The sequence below is a fragment of the Pristiophorus japonicus genome, chromosome 2, assembly GCF_044704955.1.
Source record: "Pristiophorus japonicus isolate sPriJap1 chromosome 2, sPriJap1.hap1, whole genome shotgun sequence".
Lineage (NCBI taxonomy): Eukaryota > Metazoa > Chordata > Chondrichthyes > Pristiophoridae > Pristiophorus > Pristiophorus japonicus.
The window spans coordinates 269,471,658-269,492,706 of NC_091978.1; the positions used below are offsets into that span (position 1 = coordinate 269,471,658).

General features: G+C 44.1%; 1 protein-coding gene across 1 annotated transcript; it reads right to left on the reverse strand.

The window, feature by feature from the left end:
• Positions 1-1,031: 1,031 nt before the first annotated feature.
• On the reverse strand, positions 1,032-17,029 carry msmo1 (methylsterol monooxygenase 1). Its single transcript, XM_070864347.1, has 5 exons — positions 16,694-17,029; positions 8,942-9,090; positions 7,283-7,409; positions 5,635-5,789; positions 1,032-3,926 (listed from the first exon to the last, which is right to left on the reverse strand). Exons 1-5 carry the CDS (start codon positions 16,943-16,945, stop codon positions 3,719-3,721), a joined length of 891 nt encoding a protein of 296 aa, XP_070720448.1. The 5' UTR covers positions 16,946-17,029; the 3' UTR covers positions 1,032-3,718.
• Between the last annotated feature and the right edge of the window lie 4,020 nt (positions 17,030-21,049).

The window sequence follows — 21,049 nt, forward strand, 5'->3', positions numbered from 1 at the left end:
TTCTGGAGTACTGGGCACCGTACCTCAAGGAAAATATATTGGCCTTGAAGGGGGTGCAGTGCAGATTCACCAGAATGATAAATTACGAGGACAAGTTGTATAAACTTGGTTTGTATTCCCTTTGTGTATAGGGGATTAAGAGATCTGATTGAGATGTTTAAACTGTAAAGAAGATTCAATAGGGAAGATACAGAGTAACTATTTCCTGTGGTAGGGGAAATCAAGAATGAGGGATCATCATCTTACAATTAGAGCTAGGACATTTAGGAGGGAAATTAGTAAGCACTTTTTCCAAAGGGTAGTAGAAATCTGGAATTCGGAGGATGCTGGGACAGTTGGAACTTTCAAGACTGAGACCGATGGATTTTTGATAGCTCCGTATCATTGGTACCCTTTCTTAAGGCAGGTAAGTGAAGTTGAGATTATAGATCAGCTATGATCTAATTTAATTGCAGAACAGGCTTGAAGGACTGAATGGCTTATTCCTGTTCTGATGTTCTCCCAAGTGCAGTATTCAAGTCAAGCAGGATTAGAGGGTAGGGATCATTGGACCGAGGTGAGGAAGAGACTACAGGTAGAGAGAGCGAGAAAGAGCAGAGGGAGGAATGGAATTTGGAAAGAGGGTAATGGAGGAGCAGAGCTGGAGTTAAAATGGAAAACAATTTCAATGCGGAAGTGAAGTCTGGCTAAAACAACAAGGACATGCTTATTTGCAACAGAAAAATGCTCTGATGTGATCAAGGCGATCCAATGACCCAATTGCTGACTGTGTTTTGTCCTCCAAGGTGACCAACCAGCAGTTTCTCTGGAATGTGTAATTAGAACCGCCCTGCCTACGTAATCAGTGGCTTTGCAAAGCGTAATTTGAGCCATTCTGACAGCGGACTCCAGACAGAAGCGAGCTCACTCGCACTTGAACCCCTCCCCCCCCACGTTCCTGCCTCATCCCCCAGCCCAAGTTCCTAACATCCTCCAATCCAAGTTCATGCCTCATCCCTGCCCATGTTGCTGACGCCCCCCCCCCCCCGCTACATGTTCCTGCCCCATCCCTTCCCAAGTTCCTGACAACCCCCTAGCCCATGTTTCTGATCTTACCCCCCAAACCATAGTTGGGGCATTGTGTGTAGGTCATGGGATGGAGCAGGAACTTGGGCTAGGGTATGAAGTGTGTGGTGGTGTGTGGTGTCGTGGTGTGACGTATCGCGGTGCGTGTGTGAGAGTGGTGGCGGGTGTGAGAGTGTGGTGGCGCGTGTGAGAGAGTGGTGGTGCGCGCGTGTGAGAGTGGTGGTGCGCGCGTGTGAGAGTGGTGGCGCGCGCGTGTGAGAGTGTGGTGGCGCGTGTGAGAGTGTGGTGGCGCGTGTGAGAGAGTGGTGGTGCGCGCGTGTGAGAGTGGTGGCGCGCGCGTGTGAGAGTGGTGGTGCGCGCGTGTGAGAGTGGTGGCGCGCGTGTGAGAGTGGTGGCGCGCGCGCACGAGAGTGGTGGCGCGCGCGCACGAGAGTGGTCTCCCTCTCTCTTTCTTCCCCACCCCCCCCCCGCACTTCACAGGAAGACCTGAAAAAATACAATCACTGGTGTGAGAGTGGAGTGGCATCCAAGGGCAATTCTAAAATCAGCTGAGTAGATAAAACTTTTCAAAATCAGGGTAGGGTTGTTTCAAACTACATATAAAATAATCACAGTGATCACAATTACAAAAAATATTTGAACATCACGTCATACTCAAAGGAAGTTTAGTGCAGAACTACTTGGTGGCCACGGTATGGAGCATGTACATTCACATTATCGGTATAAAATATTAGTTCATTTTAGCAGCTAATGTTATGTGACATTTAATATTGGAACCATCCAGTACACTGCCAATGTTCAGGAGTAATAGCTGTTGCAATAGGAATGTAAACATTGTTAAAATGAGAAATTCCATAAGGGAGTTGACAAAAATCAACAAAATTCAAAACACTTTTTGATGAAATTTCAAATGGAATGAGGTAACCCATCTACAGATTTCAATATATATCAGATGTAAAAGACAACACTGCAACCAAAACAACTATTCACTTACCACTACTGCTGCAAATGGCTGTAGGCAAGCACTCTGGCAGTAAAACTCTACTTACAATCTGCTATAATGAACTGAACTGGGCTTGTATTCTGGACTGGCCAGAGAATTCAGAGAATTAAGAGATTTTGAAATGGTGTATTTATATCAACTAATGGGCTAAATATTCACAGCAATTGGGGAAAGTACTATTTTGGTCCAGTAAAATCCTATGAAAATATTTAATCCCCATATGGGGAATTTTCTAACATGTTTGCTGATCATTTTAGTTTGAGAGCTATTTCATGATGTTGGACCATCCTCCATAATGGTCATAGAAATGTCACAGGAGAGAGACAAATACAACTGGTATGTAAACAGATAAAACAATGGGTAACAGTAAAGTACTTTATTTATTCCACAAATAGGATCAGCTTCATAATTTATGAAGCATAATTAATCTCTCTATGTTTTTCTGTTTCTTTATTGTATATCCTTTACACATCACTGTATAATAAGTGAAGACGATACCAGAAATGCACACATCTCATGTACAAATAAAATAAAATGCCTTTTGACTCTGGTTCCAAGTTTTTTAACCTGCCACTGCTGCATCGGGAAATACTTTTTTGGGGAGATGCAAATCAAATACAGATAGATTTTTCAATGTATTTTGGAGTTCAGATAAAATTCTAATTTGCAGACTACACAAGATGATATTTGGTTATGAACAAACCCAAAAGTCAACATACTACACCAATGTTTATATGAAAATGCTAAAAAAAAAGGAAAACTGTAAAATCAAACAAAATTCAAACCACTTTTTGAATAAAAACTGAACAAACATCACAAGTTACTTCTTTAACAATTCATGTTTTACACCCAATTTGATGGCACAAATGGGAAAAATGGAGATATATCAATTCCATTAAATCCCAGTGATACAATCTCATCAATGTTCTCAGGTTTTATTATTAAATACTGACAACAGGGAAAACATTATGGATAAAACATACATTTACCAAGAATATAGACATCACATGTCTGCAAATTAATCCAGTTTAAGGAAAATTTTCTTTCATAGCTGGGCAGCTAATTCTAAACATAGTATATATGTCTGTGGAGGGTGCTGTGTATGTCCACACCCAAGACATCTAAATGATTATTAATCAAAGTGGTCCAAAACAATGTAACTGCTGATTTAACTTAAATACAGGCTTTAGTCCCATTAAGGTGCATTATGTTACAGTAACACTCAAAAAAACCATTCAAATTTCTGAATAATTAGAAGCGTCAGCGCAGCACATTGTGCCACATTTACTTTTATACTGTAACTCTTTTTTTTGATTTGGTGAATCTGTTATAGAACAGTAGCAACTGGTCAAGTATGAGGAGATGTCAACTCCTTGGACTTCAGGAGGTGGAATTCCTACCTTCACATATCTAAGGTCTCTGGAGCTACACAAGTGATATAAACTGATGATGCAATACAGCTGGCACAAAAAGTTCCAGCACAGCCTAAATAATACTTCAGCAGGAGCTGACTCAGGGGAGCCTTAGTAGAAGCCCAGGTCATTACATGCCATATTCTCATAATCTCAGTGAATGGTTATCAATACTCCTGACCTGAATCAGAACCTTAGAAGGAAGATTGTTCAATGGTGTGTGACACACTGATGGACTTCAGTTTATCTTCTTATCTTCTAGTGTTTCTTTGCTGGCTAACTTTGTGCAGTAAGTGTTGAACTGGGAGTCAGTGCCAAAAATTTTGTCCCAGCAGGTGAAAGTTGAAGCATAGTTTCCAATAAAGTTCATGTGGTGAAAATCATGAAACCGAGCTCCAGCGTAAAACGGAATCAGATGCAAAGGATTCACAGGGATGTCATAACCACTGGAGGTAAAATGTGCACGATATTATTAAAACAACACTATAAAAGGGTGGCACATATCAATAGTAAAAAACAAAATAGCTTTAATCTTTCATTCAGAAAAAACTGAAAGGATGACAATTTTGAAGAAAAGCTAGTACATTTCTTTTTTACAAGGTTAACTCATTTAACTAAAGAAAAGACAGATCATGTCAAAGTCCGGTGAGTGCCGAGACTCTGTCTTGTATCTGGAAGCATGGGATTGTTCCATGGGCTCATGGGATTGGGGGTATTATATTAGCATAGATTGAGGATTGAGAATGATGTACAATTAACAGACAGAAAACAGAGTATAGGAATAAACGGATCATTTTCAGGATGGCAGGGTGTAACTAGTGGAGTGTTGCAAGGATCGGTGCTTGGGCCTGAGCTATTTACAATCTATATTAATGACTTGGATGAGGGGACAGAGTGTAATATTTCCAAGTTTACTGACGATAGCAAGAGTGTTGGTCTCCTTACCCAAGGAAGGACATACTTGCCTTAGAGTGGGATGTAACAAAGGTTCACTAGATTGATCTCTGGGATGAAAGAGCTGTCCTATGAGGAGCGGTTGAGTAGTTTGGACCTATATACTCTGGAATTTAGAAGAATGAGAGGTGATCTAATTGAAACAAAGTGGGCTTGACAGGATAGATGCTGAGAGGCTGTTTCCCCTGGCTGGAGAGTCTAGAACTAAAGGTCATAGTCTCAGGATATGGGGTCAGCCATGTAGAACTGAGGGGCGGAGAAATGTCTTCACTCAGAGGGTTGTGAATCTTTACCCCAGGAGGCTGTGGCTGTTCAGACGTTGAGTGTATTCAAGACTGAGATAGATTTTTGAGCACTAAGGGATTCAAGGGATATGGGGATACGGCGAGAAAGTGGAGTGATATAAAAGATCAGCCATGGTCTTATTCAATGGCGGGGCAGGCTCAAGTGGCAATATGGCCTGCTCCTGCTCCTGCTCCTATTTCTTATATTCTTTCAAGAAGGATGCAGATCATCATCACATCAATATGTACCAGCTAAATGATTCATTGATGTGGATCTATTATGTGAGCAAGTCATGTAAAACATTTTCATGCAAAGGAGTAGTAGAGTTGTGGAAAAAGTTAGCAGGGAAGGGGTTGAAGCTACAAGTATAAATGGGTCCAAAAAACAAAATGTGTTTCTGGAGAGGAGAGATTAAGCATATAGTGAGAAGATGGATGGGAGGTTGGTCTAAGGAAAAGTGTTAGTCCCTTTTCTGTTCCTAAAATTTCATACTGAGGTTAAAGTCACATATGCAGCAAAAACCAAAAAAAAAGTTTTTTTTTTTAAAAATGGAGATGCAAGAAAGGTTTCAAAATGAATGACATTTCAACTGACAGCATTTTGCTTCTTTTCCCCTATTTCTGCACAGCTTAAGAAGTAATTTTGCATTTACATGAAAGGATTAATCAATCATTGTATAATAAAACTAAATGAAAACAAAAATAAATTCAAAAGTAGTACTCATTTAGCTACAATCCCTATATATTAAGGCAAAAAAAAGTGTTTTCCCAGTGCATTTAATTTGGCAATACAGCAATAACTGCTCCTTGAAATGGGAATGTCTGATCCAATCTTTTGCTTGTAATTTGTTGATCTATGTTTGAATCAACTAAACTTGCCCCATCTGTAACTCTTATACAATATATGCAGACCTACCTATGGACATCAATAGTTTCCAGCAGGCGGATAGCGACCCAAGCCCACAGCAGCATCACGTGATTGCAGAAGATCATGATTCCAATGAAAAAGCCTGCTCCAAGGATAATGGTCTCCAATGGATGAGCATATTCAGCTTGCATGCCAAATGGAGACTAAAAGAAAATATTTTTATGAATATGGCATAGCTTGATTTATGGTAAAATTTCATTTTTAGCACTTGGAAAAAAGGAACATTTGTCTCATCAACCCCATTTTCACAGAGCATGTACAGTCTGTCCTATCATGTACAATACCCAAATTTAATCAGCAAGGCAAAGTTCTGAAACTCTACCACACCAATTGACTTTCAAAGATAGATATTGTGGAGTTTTGCTGACCAATTTACACTTTTACCTCCATTTGTTAAATTTTCTTTCCACGGATGATATTTTCATTTTGTCAGTAGCACATGTACTACTTTCTTGAACTTTATATGACCTTCAAAACCTTTCCGAACAAGACACTTATCCAGCTCTTTTATGAAGGAATTAATCAATGCCGCATCAACTAGTTTTGCTGATAGTCCATTCTGTATATTCCCTACTCTGTGTGTGCGCACATGTATGCCTGCACACATATATATGTACATACATGTGTACATGTATAAATTCTTCCAAACTCTTGAAATTTGACAATTTTATGCATGTCTCCTTTAATTTTGCACTCATAGATCAAGTTAAATAGCCTGCTGAGATCTAAATTTTTGTGCCTCTCAGCATTTTAGAAAGATGTAAAAGACTTCAGTGCAATAGTACCAAAGAAAACCCTGGATGTAAAGCCTCCGAAAAGAAGTTTCACGGTAGGAATGTCAGTATTACATGGGAGTTCAGTTTCTCATAGCAACATTGTTGCCCAAGATTCATTTTGGTGAACTCTAGCAACTGGAGAATTCATTGCCAACTAACCAGTCATTTGTATCATTTGTGCCAAAATTGTGTTTGAGACCCATTGCAACTAATAATATTGCACAATTGAGAGCTAGTTTAGTTGCACTTGCAACTAAATCCTGAAGAGAATTTAGAAAAGAGTAATTGACAGCTTCATAGAAACTCTTGTTTAAAGACTTAAGATAAAACTTTTTCCACACAATTTGAAAATGACTATAGACAACAACAAAACAAGTAAAGAGGATATTGCCAGTACTAAATTCAATCTTTTCTGAAACAATCCTTTAAATAAAACACAGTCTAAGAAGGCGGCTCACTGCCACCTTCTCAAGGGCAACTAGGGATGATCAATAAATGCTGGCCTTGCCAGCAATGCCCACATCCCATGAATGAATTTTTTTTTAAATGCCATGTGCTTTTCTTCTCTAGGTAAAACAAAGATCTTTCAATTCAAAATTGTATTTTTTTAATTTAAAAGCGCAGCATCAAGGACTAAAGCTTGTAAATTGAAGTCCAAGATTAAAAATGCACCAAGAAGTTGCACAAATTCAGATTAGTACAACCAAATTTCAGAAAAAGATCTCCATTTGTGCCTTAGAGTCTCAGGAAGAATTATGAACAAGATTAAAAGGACAACTTAATCACACTTCTGGGTAAATTTTATCTGAATTGAAGAGTGAGCACTTTCAGAAAAAAAATTAGTACGGCTTGGAACTTACTGTAAAATCATGATGCATCTTGTGAATATATTTGTAGATCCTCCTATGATGTAACATTCTGTGCAAGAAGTAGTGCCATGTGTCCTCGATAACTGCACAACCAAAGCACTGGGCTAGAAGCATGTACCTAAATTAATTCAAAGGAGTGAGTCAGGAGCATGCTCTCCAGGCAACCTACAGCTGCATTTATCTTAATTGGGTAGAGCCACAGGCAGCATTCAATATAAACGCTTAGAAAAACTGTGGAAAAACACTGACATGATTATATGCATAATACTGTATTAAAAGGATAATCTTCACACATACAATTGAAGGATAAGACATCTGCAATTTGAGGGAAGCATGGCTGTTTGGAATACAATTATTAATGGCCAGGCGAAGGTGTCTGGGTCTAGACAACAAGCCTTATGCTCAGGTGTGGTGGGACCCATTCTTCAAGGGAAGATAAATTAATCTGAACAAACACTCTCTCTCATTTCACCACGACCACCCAAAAATGTTTTCATAGTCACAGCATCTAAAAATAAATCCCATGTATATAGGTCAGGCAACGCAAGATGTTTTGCAAATATTTCCAACAACCTGTCCCAGTTCCACAAAAAAAAACACTTCCTACTCTTCGTGCCAGGGTGATTCACAAAAGAGACCCATCTGAGATTAGATGTCAGCCTTTGTTCTTGAAAGAAAAAGACTTGCATTATTATAGCACCTTTCACGATCACCAGACGTCACAAAGCACTTTACAGCCAATGAAATACTTTTAGAATGTTGTCACTGTTGTAATGTAGGAAACACGGCAGCCAATTTGTGCATAAGCAAGCTCCCACAAACAGCAATGTGATAGTGACCAGATAATCTGTTTTTTTTTGTTATGTTGATTGAGGGATAACTATTGGCCAGGACACCGGGGATAACTCCCATGCTTTTCTTCAAAATAGTGTCATGGGATCTTTTCCATCCACTTGAGAGAGCAAAGGGGGCCTCGGTTTAACGTCTCATCCGAAACACGGCACCTCCGACAGTGCAGTACTCCCTCAGTACTGTACCGGGGTGTCAGCCTAGATTTTGTGTGCTCAAGTCCATGGAGTGGGATGTGAACCCACAACTTTCTGACTCAGAGGCAAGAGTGCTGCTCACTGAGCCACAGCTGCCCTCTGAGCCAGAAAGTTGTAGGTTCACATCCCAATGCCAGAGACCAGAGAACATAATACAGACAGAAAGTGTGCTGCAGTGTCGGAGATGCTGCTTTTCAGTTGAGGCATTAAACTGAGGGCCTGTCTGCCTCTCAGGTGGGTGTAAAAGATCCCATGACATTATTTGAAGAAAAGTAGGGAAGTTCTCCCCCGTGACCTAGCCAACATTTATCCCTCAAACAGTGCATAAGTTGTTTGTCGTGTTTCCTACACTACAACAGTGACTACAATTCAAAAGTATTTAATTGTCTGTAAAGCTCTTTGGGATGTCCCGAAGACAGGAGGCTCTATATTTCTTTAAACGTTCTCACTTTAAAAAAAAGTCCAAGCAACGTTTCCCAAAGATGAAGAAGCATTCTAACAATTTTTTTAAAAACTTTAACCATTTTTAACTTTAACTAGAAGTGGTATTACTAAGGAAACTTTCCCCAACAACAAAAGTAGAGTAAATACAATACAAAAGTACCATCTTGGCATAGAGTTCCAGGTATAAGGGATGTTGAAGTACTCAGTAAAGTAGTAAGTGCCACAGATCATGGGGAACTGGATACAGAAGTGATTGAAGAGCAGCACCTTGAAACATTTCCATTGTTTTTCCCAGGTTTCTGGTTTGTCCTGGAAAGAACAGAAACAGATACAGTATAGAAAGCAACCTAAACCACAGAAAATCTTTGACATGATGAAAGGCTTGCATAAAAATAGAAACTATTTAATAGTGACCGGTAGCCTATATAGTTCTAGTGCACACTTGGCTTTTATGGACTTTTGTCAGATAATGCTGGTAACCTCCAGTACTACATTTACAACATTGAGATATCACCCTTATCTTACAGTTTCCAAACAGTGCTCCTGCATTTTACAGCAATTTGATATTATATATACACAACCATTAAAACTGGTGACACACAGGCTAATGAACTGATGTTATGGTCTATTTGATTTCAGATTTCAAGTTAAAGATGAAATGGAGCTAGTCTCAGTATATCCAGGCTAGGAAGTGGAAAACTGGCCATAGTCACTAATCATCACCCAGCTGAAGGTTTGTGTGAGGACAAGGTGCAGCATATCTGTGCCGATCCCTATGAACAAACAGCCACCAACACTCCTTGTCCAGGCTCACAAATGACATCAAGAAGACATCAATAAACTTGCAGAATGGGCTTGTAAATGGCAAAAGGATGTCAAAATGGTGGAGAAGTGTGAGGTGTTACATTTTGGTAGGGGAAATAAGGCAGCCACATACTCCTTGGAAAATAAAGTCTAAATGGGGTACAAGAGCAAAGTGATGTAGGAGTACAGATTCACAAATTATTAAAAATTAGCAATGCCGGTTTCAAGACCATACAAAATGCAAACTAAACACGAGGGTTTATTTCGAGAGGGATAGCACTGAAAAGCAGAGAAGTTATGTTAAACTTGTATAGAATCTTGGTTAAATCACACTTAAATATAGTGTGTACAGTTCTGGTCTCCATATTACAAAAACATTTTTTTTATTTGTTCGTGGGATGTGGGCATCGCTGGCAAGGTCAAGCATTTATTGACCATCCCCAATTGCTCTTGAAAGGTGGTGGTGAGCTGCCTTCTTGAAGCACTGCAGTCCTTGTAGGTACTCGCACAGTGCTGTAAGGCAGGGAGTTCCAGGAGGAATGGTGATACATTTCCAAGTTAGGATCACATGCACAGTGTTCAGTTCCATTCGCAACTCCTCAGATAATGAAGAAGTCCATGCCCGAATGCAGCAAGACTTGGAGGGGAACTTGGAGGTGATGGTGTCCCCATACGCCTGTTGCCCTTGTCCTTCTAGGTGGTAGAGGTCATGGGTTTGGGAGGTGCTGCCGAAGAAGCCTTAGCAAGTTGCTGCAATGCATCCTGTAGATGGTACACACTGCAGGGACTGAATGTTTAAGGTGGTGGATGGGTGCCAATGAAGCGCGCTGCTTTGTCCTGGATGGTGTTGGGCTTCTTGAGTGTTGTTGGAGCTGCACTTATCCAAGCAAGTGCCTTATAGATGGTGGAAAAGGCTTTAGGGAGTCAGGAGGCGAGACATTAGTTGCAGAATACCCATCCTCTGACCTGCTCTTGTTGCCACAGTATTTATATGGCTGGAACAGTTAAGTTTCTGGTCAATGGTGACCCCCAGGATGTTGATGGTGGGGACTCCAGTGATGGCAATGCAGTTTAATATCATGGGGTGGTGGCTAGACTCTTGCTTGTTGGAGATAGTCATTGCCTGGCACTTGTGCAGCACAAATGTCACTTGCCACTTATCAGTCCAAGCCTAAATGTCATCCAGGGTTTGCTCCATGTGTGCGAATGGAACTGAATGCTGTGCAATCATCAGCAAACATCCCCACTTCTGACCTTATGATGGAGGGAAGGTCATTGTTGAAGTAGCTGAAGATGGTTGGGCCTAGGGCACTGCCCTGAGGAAATCCTGCAGCGATGTCGTGGGGCTGAGATGATTGTCCTCCAACAACTACAACCATTTTTCTTTGTGCTAGCTATGACTCCAGCCAACGGAGAGTTTTTCCCCCCCGATTCCCATTGACCTCAGTTTTACTAGGGCTCATTGATGCCACACTCGGTCAAATGCTGCCTTGCTGTCAAGGGCAGTCACCCTCACCTCACCCCTCGAATTTAGCTCTTTTGTCCATGTTTGGACGAAGGCTGTAATGAGGTCTGGAGCCGACAGGTTCTGGCTGAATCAAAACTGAGCATCGGTGAGCAGGTTATTGGTAAGTGCTGCTTGATAGCACTGTCGACGGCATCTTCCTTCACTTTGCTGATGATTGAGAGTAGACTTATGGAGCGGTAATTGGCTGGATTGGATTTGTCCTGCATTATGTTGACAGGACATACCTGGGCAGATGCCAGTGTTGTAGCGTACTGAAACAGCTTGGCTAGAGGTGTGGCTAGTTCTGGAACACAAGTCTTCAGCACGACAACCGGGATGTTGTCAGGGTCTATAGCCTTTGCTGTATCCAGTGCGCTCAGCCGTTTCTTGATATCCTTTATTTCAGGTCTCAGAGTGCCTCTCCAGCCTGTGAGGCCTCCTTTTGTACAAGGGATGAGCCCTCTGGTGGTTAAACATGGTATTTACAGGTTTACATATACAACAACACTCTCTCCTCTTCACCCCCTCCCTGCCCCCAAAGTTAATAGTGTAACTATTTACAAAGCGAGTCGATCTGGGGCCTTCCGTTCCATGGTTTATCATCTCGGTGCAAATGCTGGTTTTGGTGAGTCGTTTGTTGGGCCCTCGCTGGGCTGCTGCGCAGTTGGCCTTGCTGTGCTGCTCGGTGTGTTGAGTCCTGCTGGGCTGCTGCGGGTGATGGGTTCTGCTTCGTGATCAACCGCTGGGTCGGTTACCACCTGTGTGTGTGTTGGAGGGTCGAAAAAGGTAGAGTCTATTGTGAATTGTTCTGGATAGTCCGTGAATCTATGTTTCGTTTGGTCCAAGTGCTTCCTGCAGGTAAGTCCATTTGAGAGTTTGACCACAAACACCCTATTCCCCTCTTTGGCCAACACAGTGCTGGGAAACCACTTGGGACCTTGTCCATAGTTCAACACAAATACAGGATCAGTAATCTCGATTTCACGTGACACATTTGCACGCTCATGATATGTATTCTGTTGGTGCCGTCTGCTCTCTACCTGTTCGTGTAGATCAGGGTGGACTAACGAGAGCCTTGTCTTAAGTGCCCTTTTCATGAGCAGTTCAGCAGGAGGGACCCCAGTGAGCGAGTGGGGTCTTGTGCGGTAGCTAAGCAGGACACAGGATAGGCGAGTCTGCAGTGAGCCTTCAGTTACCCTTTTCAAGCTCTGCTTGATTGTTTGCACTGCTCACTCTGCCTGACCGTTGGACGCTGGTTTAAACGGGACAGATGTGACATGTTTGATTCCATTGCGGGTCATGAACTCGGCACTGGTAAAGCACGGCCCACTGTCACTCAAGGACGTCAGGCGAGCCGTGCGCGGCAAACGTGGCCCGCAGGCTTTCAATGGTGGCAGCGGACGTGCTTGCCGACATTATCACACATTCAATCCATTTGGAGTACGCATCTACAACCACGAGGAACCTTTTTCCCCAAGAACGGGCCCGCATATCATTGACATGGACCCTGGACCATGGTTTGGAGGGCCAGGACCATAACCTTAGTGGCGCCTCCCTGGGTGCATTGCTTAACTATGAACATGTATTACATTTGTGCACGCAGGACTCAAAGTCTGCATCGATACCGGGCCACCACATGTGGGATCTGGCTATTGCTTTCATCATTACGATGCCTGGGTGGGTACTATGGAGGTCACTAATGAAGGTGTCCCTGCCCTTTTTTGGCATCACAACCTGATTACCCCAAAGGAGGCAGTCTGCCTGTATCGACATTTCATCTCTACGCCTCTGGTACGGCTTTATTTCTTCCTGCATCTCTAGCGGGACACTAGACCAACTCCCATGGAGCACAGAGTTTCTTTTACTAAGGACAGTAAGGGGTCCTGGCTCGTCCAGGTTCTAATCTGTCGGGCGGTAACAGGTGATTGCTCACTCTCGAATGCTTCCATTACCATAACTAAATCTGTGGGTTGTGCCATCTCCACCCGTGGTGGGTAATGGCAGCCTACTGAGAGCATCAGCACAGTTTTCTGTGCCTGGCCTGTGGCAGATGGCGTAGTTGTATGTGGACAACATGAGCACCTATCTCTGGATGTGGGCCGATGCATTTGCATTTATCCCCTTACTTTCAGAAAAGAGGGATATAAGCGGTTGATGGTCAGTTTCCAATTCAAATTTGAGCCCAAACAGATATTGATGTTGATTCTTTACCCCATAAACACATACTTTCTCGATCATACTGTAGGCCCTCTCGGCCTTAGACAGACTTCTGGATGCATAAGCAACCGGTTGCAATTTCCCAAATTCATTAGCTTGTTGCAATACACACCCGACACCGTATGACGGCGCATCACATGCTAGTACCAAAAGCTTACATGGATCGTACAACAGAAGCAATTTGTTTGAGCATAACAGTTTCTTAGCTTTCTCAAAAGGCATTTTCTTCGCTTTTACTCCATTACCGTTCATCTCCTTTACGCAGTAAGGAGTGCAGTGGTTCTAACAATGTGCTAAGACCCGGTAAGAAGTTAGCAAAGTAGCTCAGGAGTCATGGAAACAACCGCAGCTCCGTCATGTTCTGTGGTGTCATTGCGTTTTTGATTGCCTCAGTCTTCGAATTGGTGGGCCTGATGCCGTCCGCCGTAATTCTTCTCCCCAGGAACTCCACTTCAGGAGCCAGGAAAACGCACTTCGAGCATTTTAGCCTGAACCCCACACGATTAAGCCGACTAAGAACCTCCTCCAGGTTCTGCAGCTGCTCGAAGGTGTCCCGATCTCTAACCAAGATGTCGTCCTCAAAGACCACGGTGCGCGGGACCGACTTTAGCATGCTTTCCATGTTCCTCTGGAATATCGCCGAGGCCGATCGGATCCCAAACGCGCATCTGTTGTAAATGAAGAGACCTTTATGCATGTTGATGCAGGCGAGGCCCTTCGATGATTCCTCCAGCTCCTATATCATGTAGGCCGAGGTCAAGTCCAGCTTCGTGAACGTTTTTCCTCATGCCAACGTCGCAAATAGGTCGTCTGCCTTTGGTAGCGGGTATTGATCCTGCAGGGAGAAATGATTGATAGTTACTTTGTAATCACCACAGATTCTGACGGTGCCGTCTCCCTTGAGGACTGGAACAATCGGACTGGCCCACTCGTTGAATTCGATCGGCGAAATGATGCCCTCTCGTTGCAGCCTGTCCAGCTCGATCTCCACCCTCTCTTTCATCATATACGGTACTGCTCTCGCCTTGTGATGGATGGGTCGCACCCCCGGAATCAAATGGATCTGCACTTTTGCTCCTTGTAACTTCCCGATGTCTGGTTTGAACAGCGAGGGGAATTTATTTAGGATCTGGGCACATGAAGTGTCGCGTCGTCCCAGTTCCAGCATATCTTTCCCAGCCAGCTTCTGCCGAACAGCGTGGGGCCATCGTCCGGTACCACCCAGAGTGGTAAATCGTGCACCGCTCCATCGTAGGAGACCTTTACGGTAGCACTGCCAATTACAGGAATCAGTGCCTTTTTGTGTACGTTCTCAGTTTAGTACGAATGGGAGTCAGGACTGGCCTCGAGGCTTTTTGCTCATTATGGACTGGCTCGCGCCAGTTTCCAGCTCCATTGACACCGGGAGTCCATTTAATTCAACCTTCAGCATTACTGGGCGACACTTTGTGGTAAATGTGTGCACCCCATATACCTCTGCCTCCTCAGCCTGAGGCTCTAGTTCGTCATGATCCACCGTGGATCTGTCCTCCTCTGCAACATGGTGGTTTGCAGAATTAGCAAGGTTTGCAGCTCACCTGCACATACATTGGAGGTGTCCCATTGTTCCACAGTCCTTGCAAACATATCCTTTGAAGCGACATGAATGGAAACGATGATCACCCCTACAACGCCAACAAGGTGTTAATGGCCTTGCATTCACCACCCTTGATGGTGGACTCAGACATCTGCGGACATGCAACTGCAGGCATGTAAGTCCTGCCCTGTACATTTCGATTCGAAAACAACCATTACTTTGTTCACAGTACTTGCAGCAGCACTTGTGTGCTGAGAGATTTGTTTGGTATTGTCACTGGTGGCGATAAACGCCTGGGCTATCGCTATGGCTTTATTCAAGGTTGGGGTCTCTACAGTCAAAAGTTTGCGAAGTATTACTTCATGGCCAATGCCAAGTACAAAGTCATCCCTGAGGATGTGCTCCAAGTGTCCTTCAAATTTGCAATGTCTTGCAAGGCGCCTTAGCTCGGCGACGTAGCTCGCCACTTCCTGGCCTTCAGACCTCTTGTACGTGTAGAACCGATATCTCGCCATCAGAACGCTTTCCTTCGGGTTTAGATGCTCCAAGACCAGTGTACACAAATCATCGTAGGACTTCTCTGTGGGTTTCGCTGGAGCGAGCAGATTTTTCATGAGGCCATACATTGGTGCCCCGCAAACGGTGAGGAGGATCACCCTTCATTTGGCAGCGTTCCCTTCTCCTTCCAGCTCGTTGTCCACGAAGTATTGGTCAAGTCGCTCCACGAAGGTTTCCCAATCATCTCCCTTTGAAAATTTGTCCAAGATGCCCACGGTTCTCTGCATCGCTGCGGTGGGGTTCGTCATCTGTATCTCGTCGCCAGTTGTTGTGACTTGAATAAAGAGTCAGACTAAATACTGCAAGCTCAAGGTAAGGTGTGACCGTAATCCTTTATTACAGGTCTCAGAGTGCCTCTCCAGCCTGTGAGGCTTCCTTATGTACAGGTGCTCCCAAGGGTTTGTGGGATCCCTTGGGACTCCAGGGGATGAGCCCTCTGGTGGTTAAACATGGTATTTAAGGTTTACATATATAACATTACCAATATTAGTTTTACCAATAAAGTGTATCAGAAATGATATTCTTCACGGAACTGGATTCTGCTAAAATTGTTGTATTACTTCATTACAAAGAAGGTACAATGACACCAGAAAACTATTATATAGACATATATACCAGCAAGAACATAGTATGATGCCATACTAATAATGCCTAATGCTCCACTTCCATCAAACAAGTACTTTTTTTTATCCTCATTGTTGGCAGTTTTTTTTGTGGGGGAAAATGAAAAGATTAATACTATCAACAGTTATTCAATAGTGAGGCCTTTTAGAATAATACTTTGTTTTGAATTAAACGAGGATGACATTAGTAATATACTGGATGATTTGTAGACTCACATTTGTCTTATAAAACACAGATGACAGAGAATGTTAACCACTGTACAATGTTATTGCACCATTATCTTCCCAACAGCATAAAAAAGCCAGCATTTCAAGCACAAAGCAAACTGCACAGGCCTTTAACGGACGTCAAGTACTTGTGTTTGGACAAGCAGGAACTCAGCAACCACACATTATTTGTGTCAATGACATTACACAATAATTATACAAATATCGTTGGACTGTATTCGGCAAACTTTTGGGGAGTAGGTGTTTGTTTCAAGTAAATGAATACTTCATGAAGACAACCCCTCTTTAAACTGAGTACAAGGGAGGAAGGGAAGTACAAATCCCACCATTTAGGTGGGCGACAGTCACAAAAACAGAAACACGTTCACCAAGTCAGGTGCCGCCCCCAATCCCTTTTACCTGCTGGATTTTGTACTTCTGCATGCAAGGTATGAACTGAAAGATGAACCCAGGCAAACAGATGGCGAAGTAGACGAGTTCGTGAAGAAGTAGCGAACCCCAGGTTGCGATCTGAAACTTGGTGTAATTGCTCGTCATATAATTCCAGCCGTTGCGGAAGGGTCCCTGCAGCGGGTTCGCAGGAAGCATCGAGTCCACATATTCCACTGCCAGGTAAGCCGAGCTGAGGATGCTTGCACCAGTGCCATTCATTGCTGCTGTGCCGGTTCCCAGCGCTGCACGTGTGGAGGCTCTGCCCTACACAAGTCACTGGTCCTCCGGCGCACGCACCGGCCCTGGAGCGCGCGCGCTCAGCCACCGGGTTGTATTTACATTCCACAACATCAGCTGTTCCATTAGGGCCCGCCGCTCATTGGCTGCCAACGGAAGAGCGTTCAGACGTCAGAATGGACCGCCGGCCGTTGATTGGCTGGGCAGGTGGACTGATGTAGCGAGACCGGGCGCGCGAGCCAATGGCGAAAGGAGCGTTCGACAAAAGAGCTGGGCCCAGGGAAAGCACCGCGGAGTCACACACCGAGCATTCAATCTTTTTAATAGCACAGGAGAAGGGGCCTATGTAGTTATGAAAAAGAGCTATCCAGCATAAGGAGGGATTTGAAAACAAGGATGAGAATTTTTAAATCGAAGCGTTGCTTAACCGGGAGCCAATGGAGGTCGGAGAGCACAGGGGTGATGGGTGAACAGGGCTTGGAGCAAGTTAGGACAAGGGCAGCCGAGCTTTGGATGAGCTCAAGTTTACGTGGGGTGTAAATGGGAATGGCAGAATCAACAGCTGCCATGTGGGAAAAAATAGGGCAGAAGTTATGGTCTGAATGTGATGTTGAGTTGGGAAGGTTGTAAAATGCCAAATCAAAAGATGAGGTACTATTCCTCAAGCTTACATTGGAACAGTGTCGGAAGCCGAGTACAGAGGTCAGAGTGGGAGTAGAGCGGAGAATTAAAGTGACAGGCGACCAGCAGCATACGGACTGATCGTACCTTTTGTCATTTAATTACTCCTGCCTTCCACCCTATCACAGACCATCCCTTTTCTTTCCTCACCCCCCCCCCTTTTTTTGCTGCTCCTGCACTTGCTTAAAATCTGTTACATCTCTACATTTTCCCAGTTCTGACAAAAGGCCATCAACCTGAAACGTTAACTCTGTTTCTCTCTCCACAGATACTGCCTGACCTGCTGAGTATTTTCAGCACTTTTTGTTTTGTCTCCTGAATGGCCTGGCTCTGATTTTTACGGCTGTGTTCCCTTGTCCTAGACTCCCCCAGGCAGCGGAAAATGTTTCTCTCTACCCGATCAATTCCTTTCAAAATCTTAAAAACCTCAATCAAATCACCCCTTAACATTCTATATTCCAGGGATTACAAGCCTAGTTTTCGTAATGTTTCATCATAATCTAACACTTGGAGCCCTGGTACCATTCTGGTGAAGATGCACTGCACTCCTTCCAAGGCCAATATATCCTTTCTATGGTGCGGTGCCCAGAACTGTACCCAGTACTCCAGATGTGGTCTAACCAGGGCTTTGTATATCTGCTTCTTTATATTCCAGCCTTCTAGTTATAAAAACTAAGGGTTCGAAATTCGGTTTCTTACGCCACCAGTTATGCCAGAGAGGGACGGCGAAGTACTTACCGTCAGCGCCAACCGGGTTCCTGGGCTCATGTTAAATTTAGTTAGGCAGTGGTGGCGGCGCCAAGATGTACTGTTGCGTGCTCGGCCACCACCCACGTGGTGACGTCCAAGCATGAAACGCCCCCTTGGCGCGATGGCTCCGCAATGAGGTGAGTACGGTGGCCTTACCGGCTGGCGTCTACAACCTGGGAAAGATGATAGGACACTCGGGTATTAATGGGACCAGTGGGGAAGTGTGGGTGAGGGCAAGTGTCGGAAACTTTAAAAAAAATACTCGCATGCCGGCAGCCTACCGTTGGGAAATTCGGTTGGCCTCCTGAGATGGTGCTCCGTTGGTACCCGAGCATGAATGTGCACATCTCTCTCATCTTTGGGCGGCAAAACTGAATTTTGCAGTTTGAGGTGGCACCGCCTGGCATTCAAATCAGCACTCAGCCGGTGGCACCGCCTCAATCGTCGGGACCAAATTTCGACACCCAACATTCCATTAGCTTTTTTGATAACTTTTTGTACCTGAACTTTACATTTTAGTGATCTGTGTGGACCCCTAAATCCCCTTGGAGCTCCACTGTTCTTAGCTTTTCACCTTTTAAATACTACTCGGATCTATCCCTTTTTGGTCCATAATGGATGACCTCACACCTATATTGAAATCCATCTGCCAGTTTTATCCACTCACTTAAACTATCAATGTCTCTGTCATTTTTTGCTCCAGTCAATACTACTTACAATACCACCAATCTTTGTCATCGGCAAATTCATTGACATAAAAATGAGGAAAATAATACGTACCATTGCCAACTCTAGTTGGAAGCATTCCTGGAGGTCTGACCAAGTGCCATCTGCAAATGTTATTGCATTTATCTTCCAACGTTTGGGTCCCCTTAGTTGAGTATCTTTGTGGCTTTGCACCAGCAGCTGTTGTGCGAGAAGTTCTGAGAACTCGAAGGCTACCCGTGAGCAGGTGAAGAGGGGAAATCGAAAGTGAGGGAGCAATTCAGAGGTGAAGGGAAACTTTAATTCCACCAGGAACTAATAATAACTCATTGCAATTGCACCAATAACTAACAATAATACTGGTAACACTCAGATTCCTCTCATAACCAACAATAATACAATAACTCACTGATGGTCTATAGGTAACTGGTAGTAATAGGTCTAATGATATGTTATCCAACCTGTAATTGGTAGTAATCCTATATTCACTATATTACAGCCAGAATCCCCCTGCACTGCACAAGATGCGGGCAGGCTCCCTAGTCTATGCCACTTTTCATAGGCCCCATTCCTTTCCCAATCTCCTTGGATTCTGGTTCGGACTCCGGTTCTGAGAGAAGATGACAACTTTGAACTGGGAACCTCAGTCAGAGCCAATCTGTACTTAGAGATTCCTCACATCAAAACTGGCCGGCTCAGACTGACCTGAATCAAACCGAGATCACACAAAGGGCAATGGGCTCGGTGTTTGGGGCATTACTCATAGCACATTGTCCCAAGGCCCGCTGAGCACCAACATTCCTAAACCAGTCCTAGTTAAGGCTCAAAAAAGAGTTTGGTACGGCACTCATCTCTGCCTGCTTAAGTTCAAGTGATGCAGACTTGATATGGCGAACAACTGGTTTAGCCATTCATCGCCATATCTGGCTGGACCACATAAAGCACTATCGGGCCCTGCTCTCATCTGATATCACTGTTCTCGGAATATCCTGGAATGCAAAGATAATCCCCGGGTTCTATTCTCTACTGTTAACCGTCGTCTTAAACGCCCACCACCCTCACCTCCAACAATAAGTGCAAGGAGCTCATGGACTTCTTTGTCACTAAAATTGGGACAATCCGTTCAGCTGCCTCTGCCGCTTACTTCCCTTCTCGTAGCCCACTGGGCCAAACTTTGTCTAAGGTTCCCCTTTGCCCAATCGCTGAACTCACATTTTTCTCGTTTCTTTCATATTTCCCCTCATGCCGTCTCCAAGCTCATCTTGTCCATGAGAACCACCTCCTGCTCCCTCGATCCTATTCTCACTAAACTGCTGACCACCCAACTTCCTTTCCTGACCCCGATGTTAGCTGGTCCTGTCTTCTGCTCCCTCAAATCTACCCCCCCCCCTCTCAAAAAACAGTTGACTCCTCCATCCTTTCAAACTACCTCTCCACCTTCAACCTCTCTTTCATCTCCAAAGTTCTTGAACGTGCTGTCGCCTCCCAAATCCATGCCGATCTTTCCCAGAGCTACGTATTTTTAATCCCTCCAATCAGGTTTCTGCCCCGCCACAGTACTGAAGTGGCTCTTATCAAAGCCACATTCTAGGTGACTGACTGTGGCAATCTATTCCTTTTCTGACATGGTTGACGACACCATCCTCCAATGCCTCTCCACAGACGTCCAGATGGGTGGGACGGCACTCACTTGATTCCAGTCATAGCCAGAGAATCACCTGCAGTGGCTTCTCTTCTCACAGCCGTACCTTTACCTCTGGTGTCCCCCAAGGATCTAGCCTTGGCTCCCTCCGATTTCTCATCTACATGCTCCCCTCGGCAACATGCTCCGAGACTAGAGCATCAGTTTCCACATGTACGCTGACAACACCCAGTTATACCTCATCACCATCCTTCTCAACCCCTCCACCGTCTCTAAATTGTCAGACTGCTTGTCCGACATCCAGTATT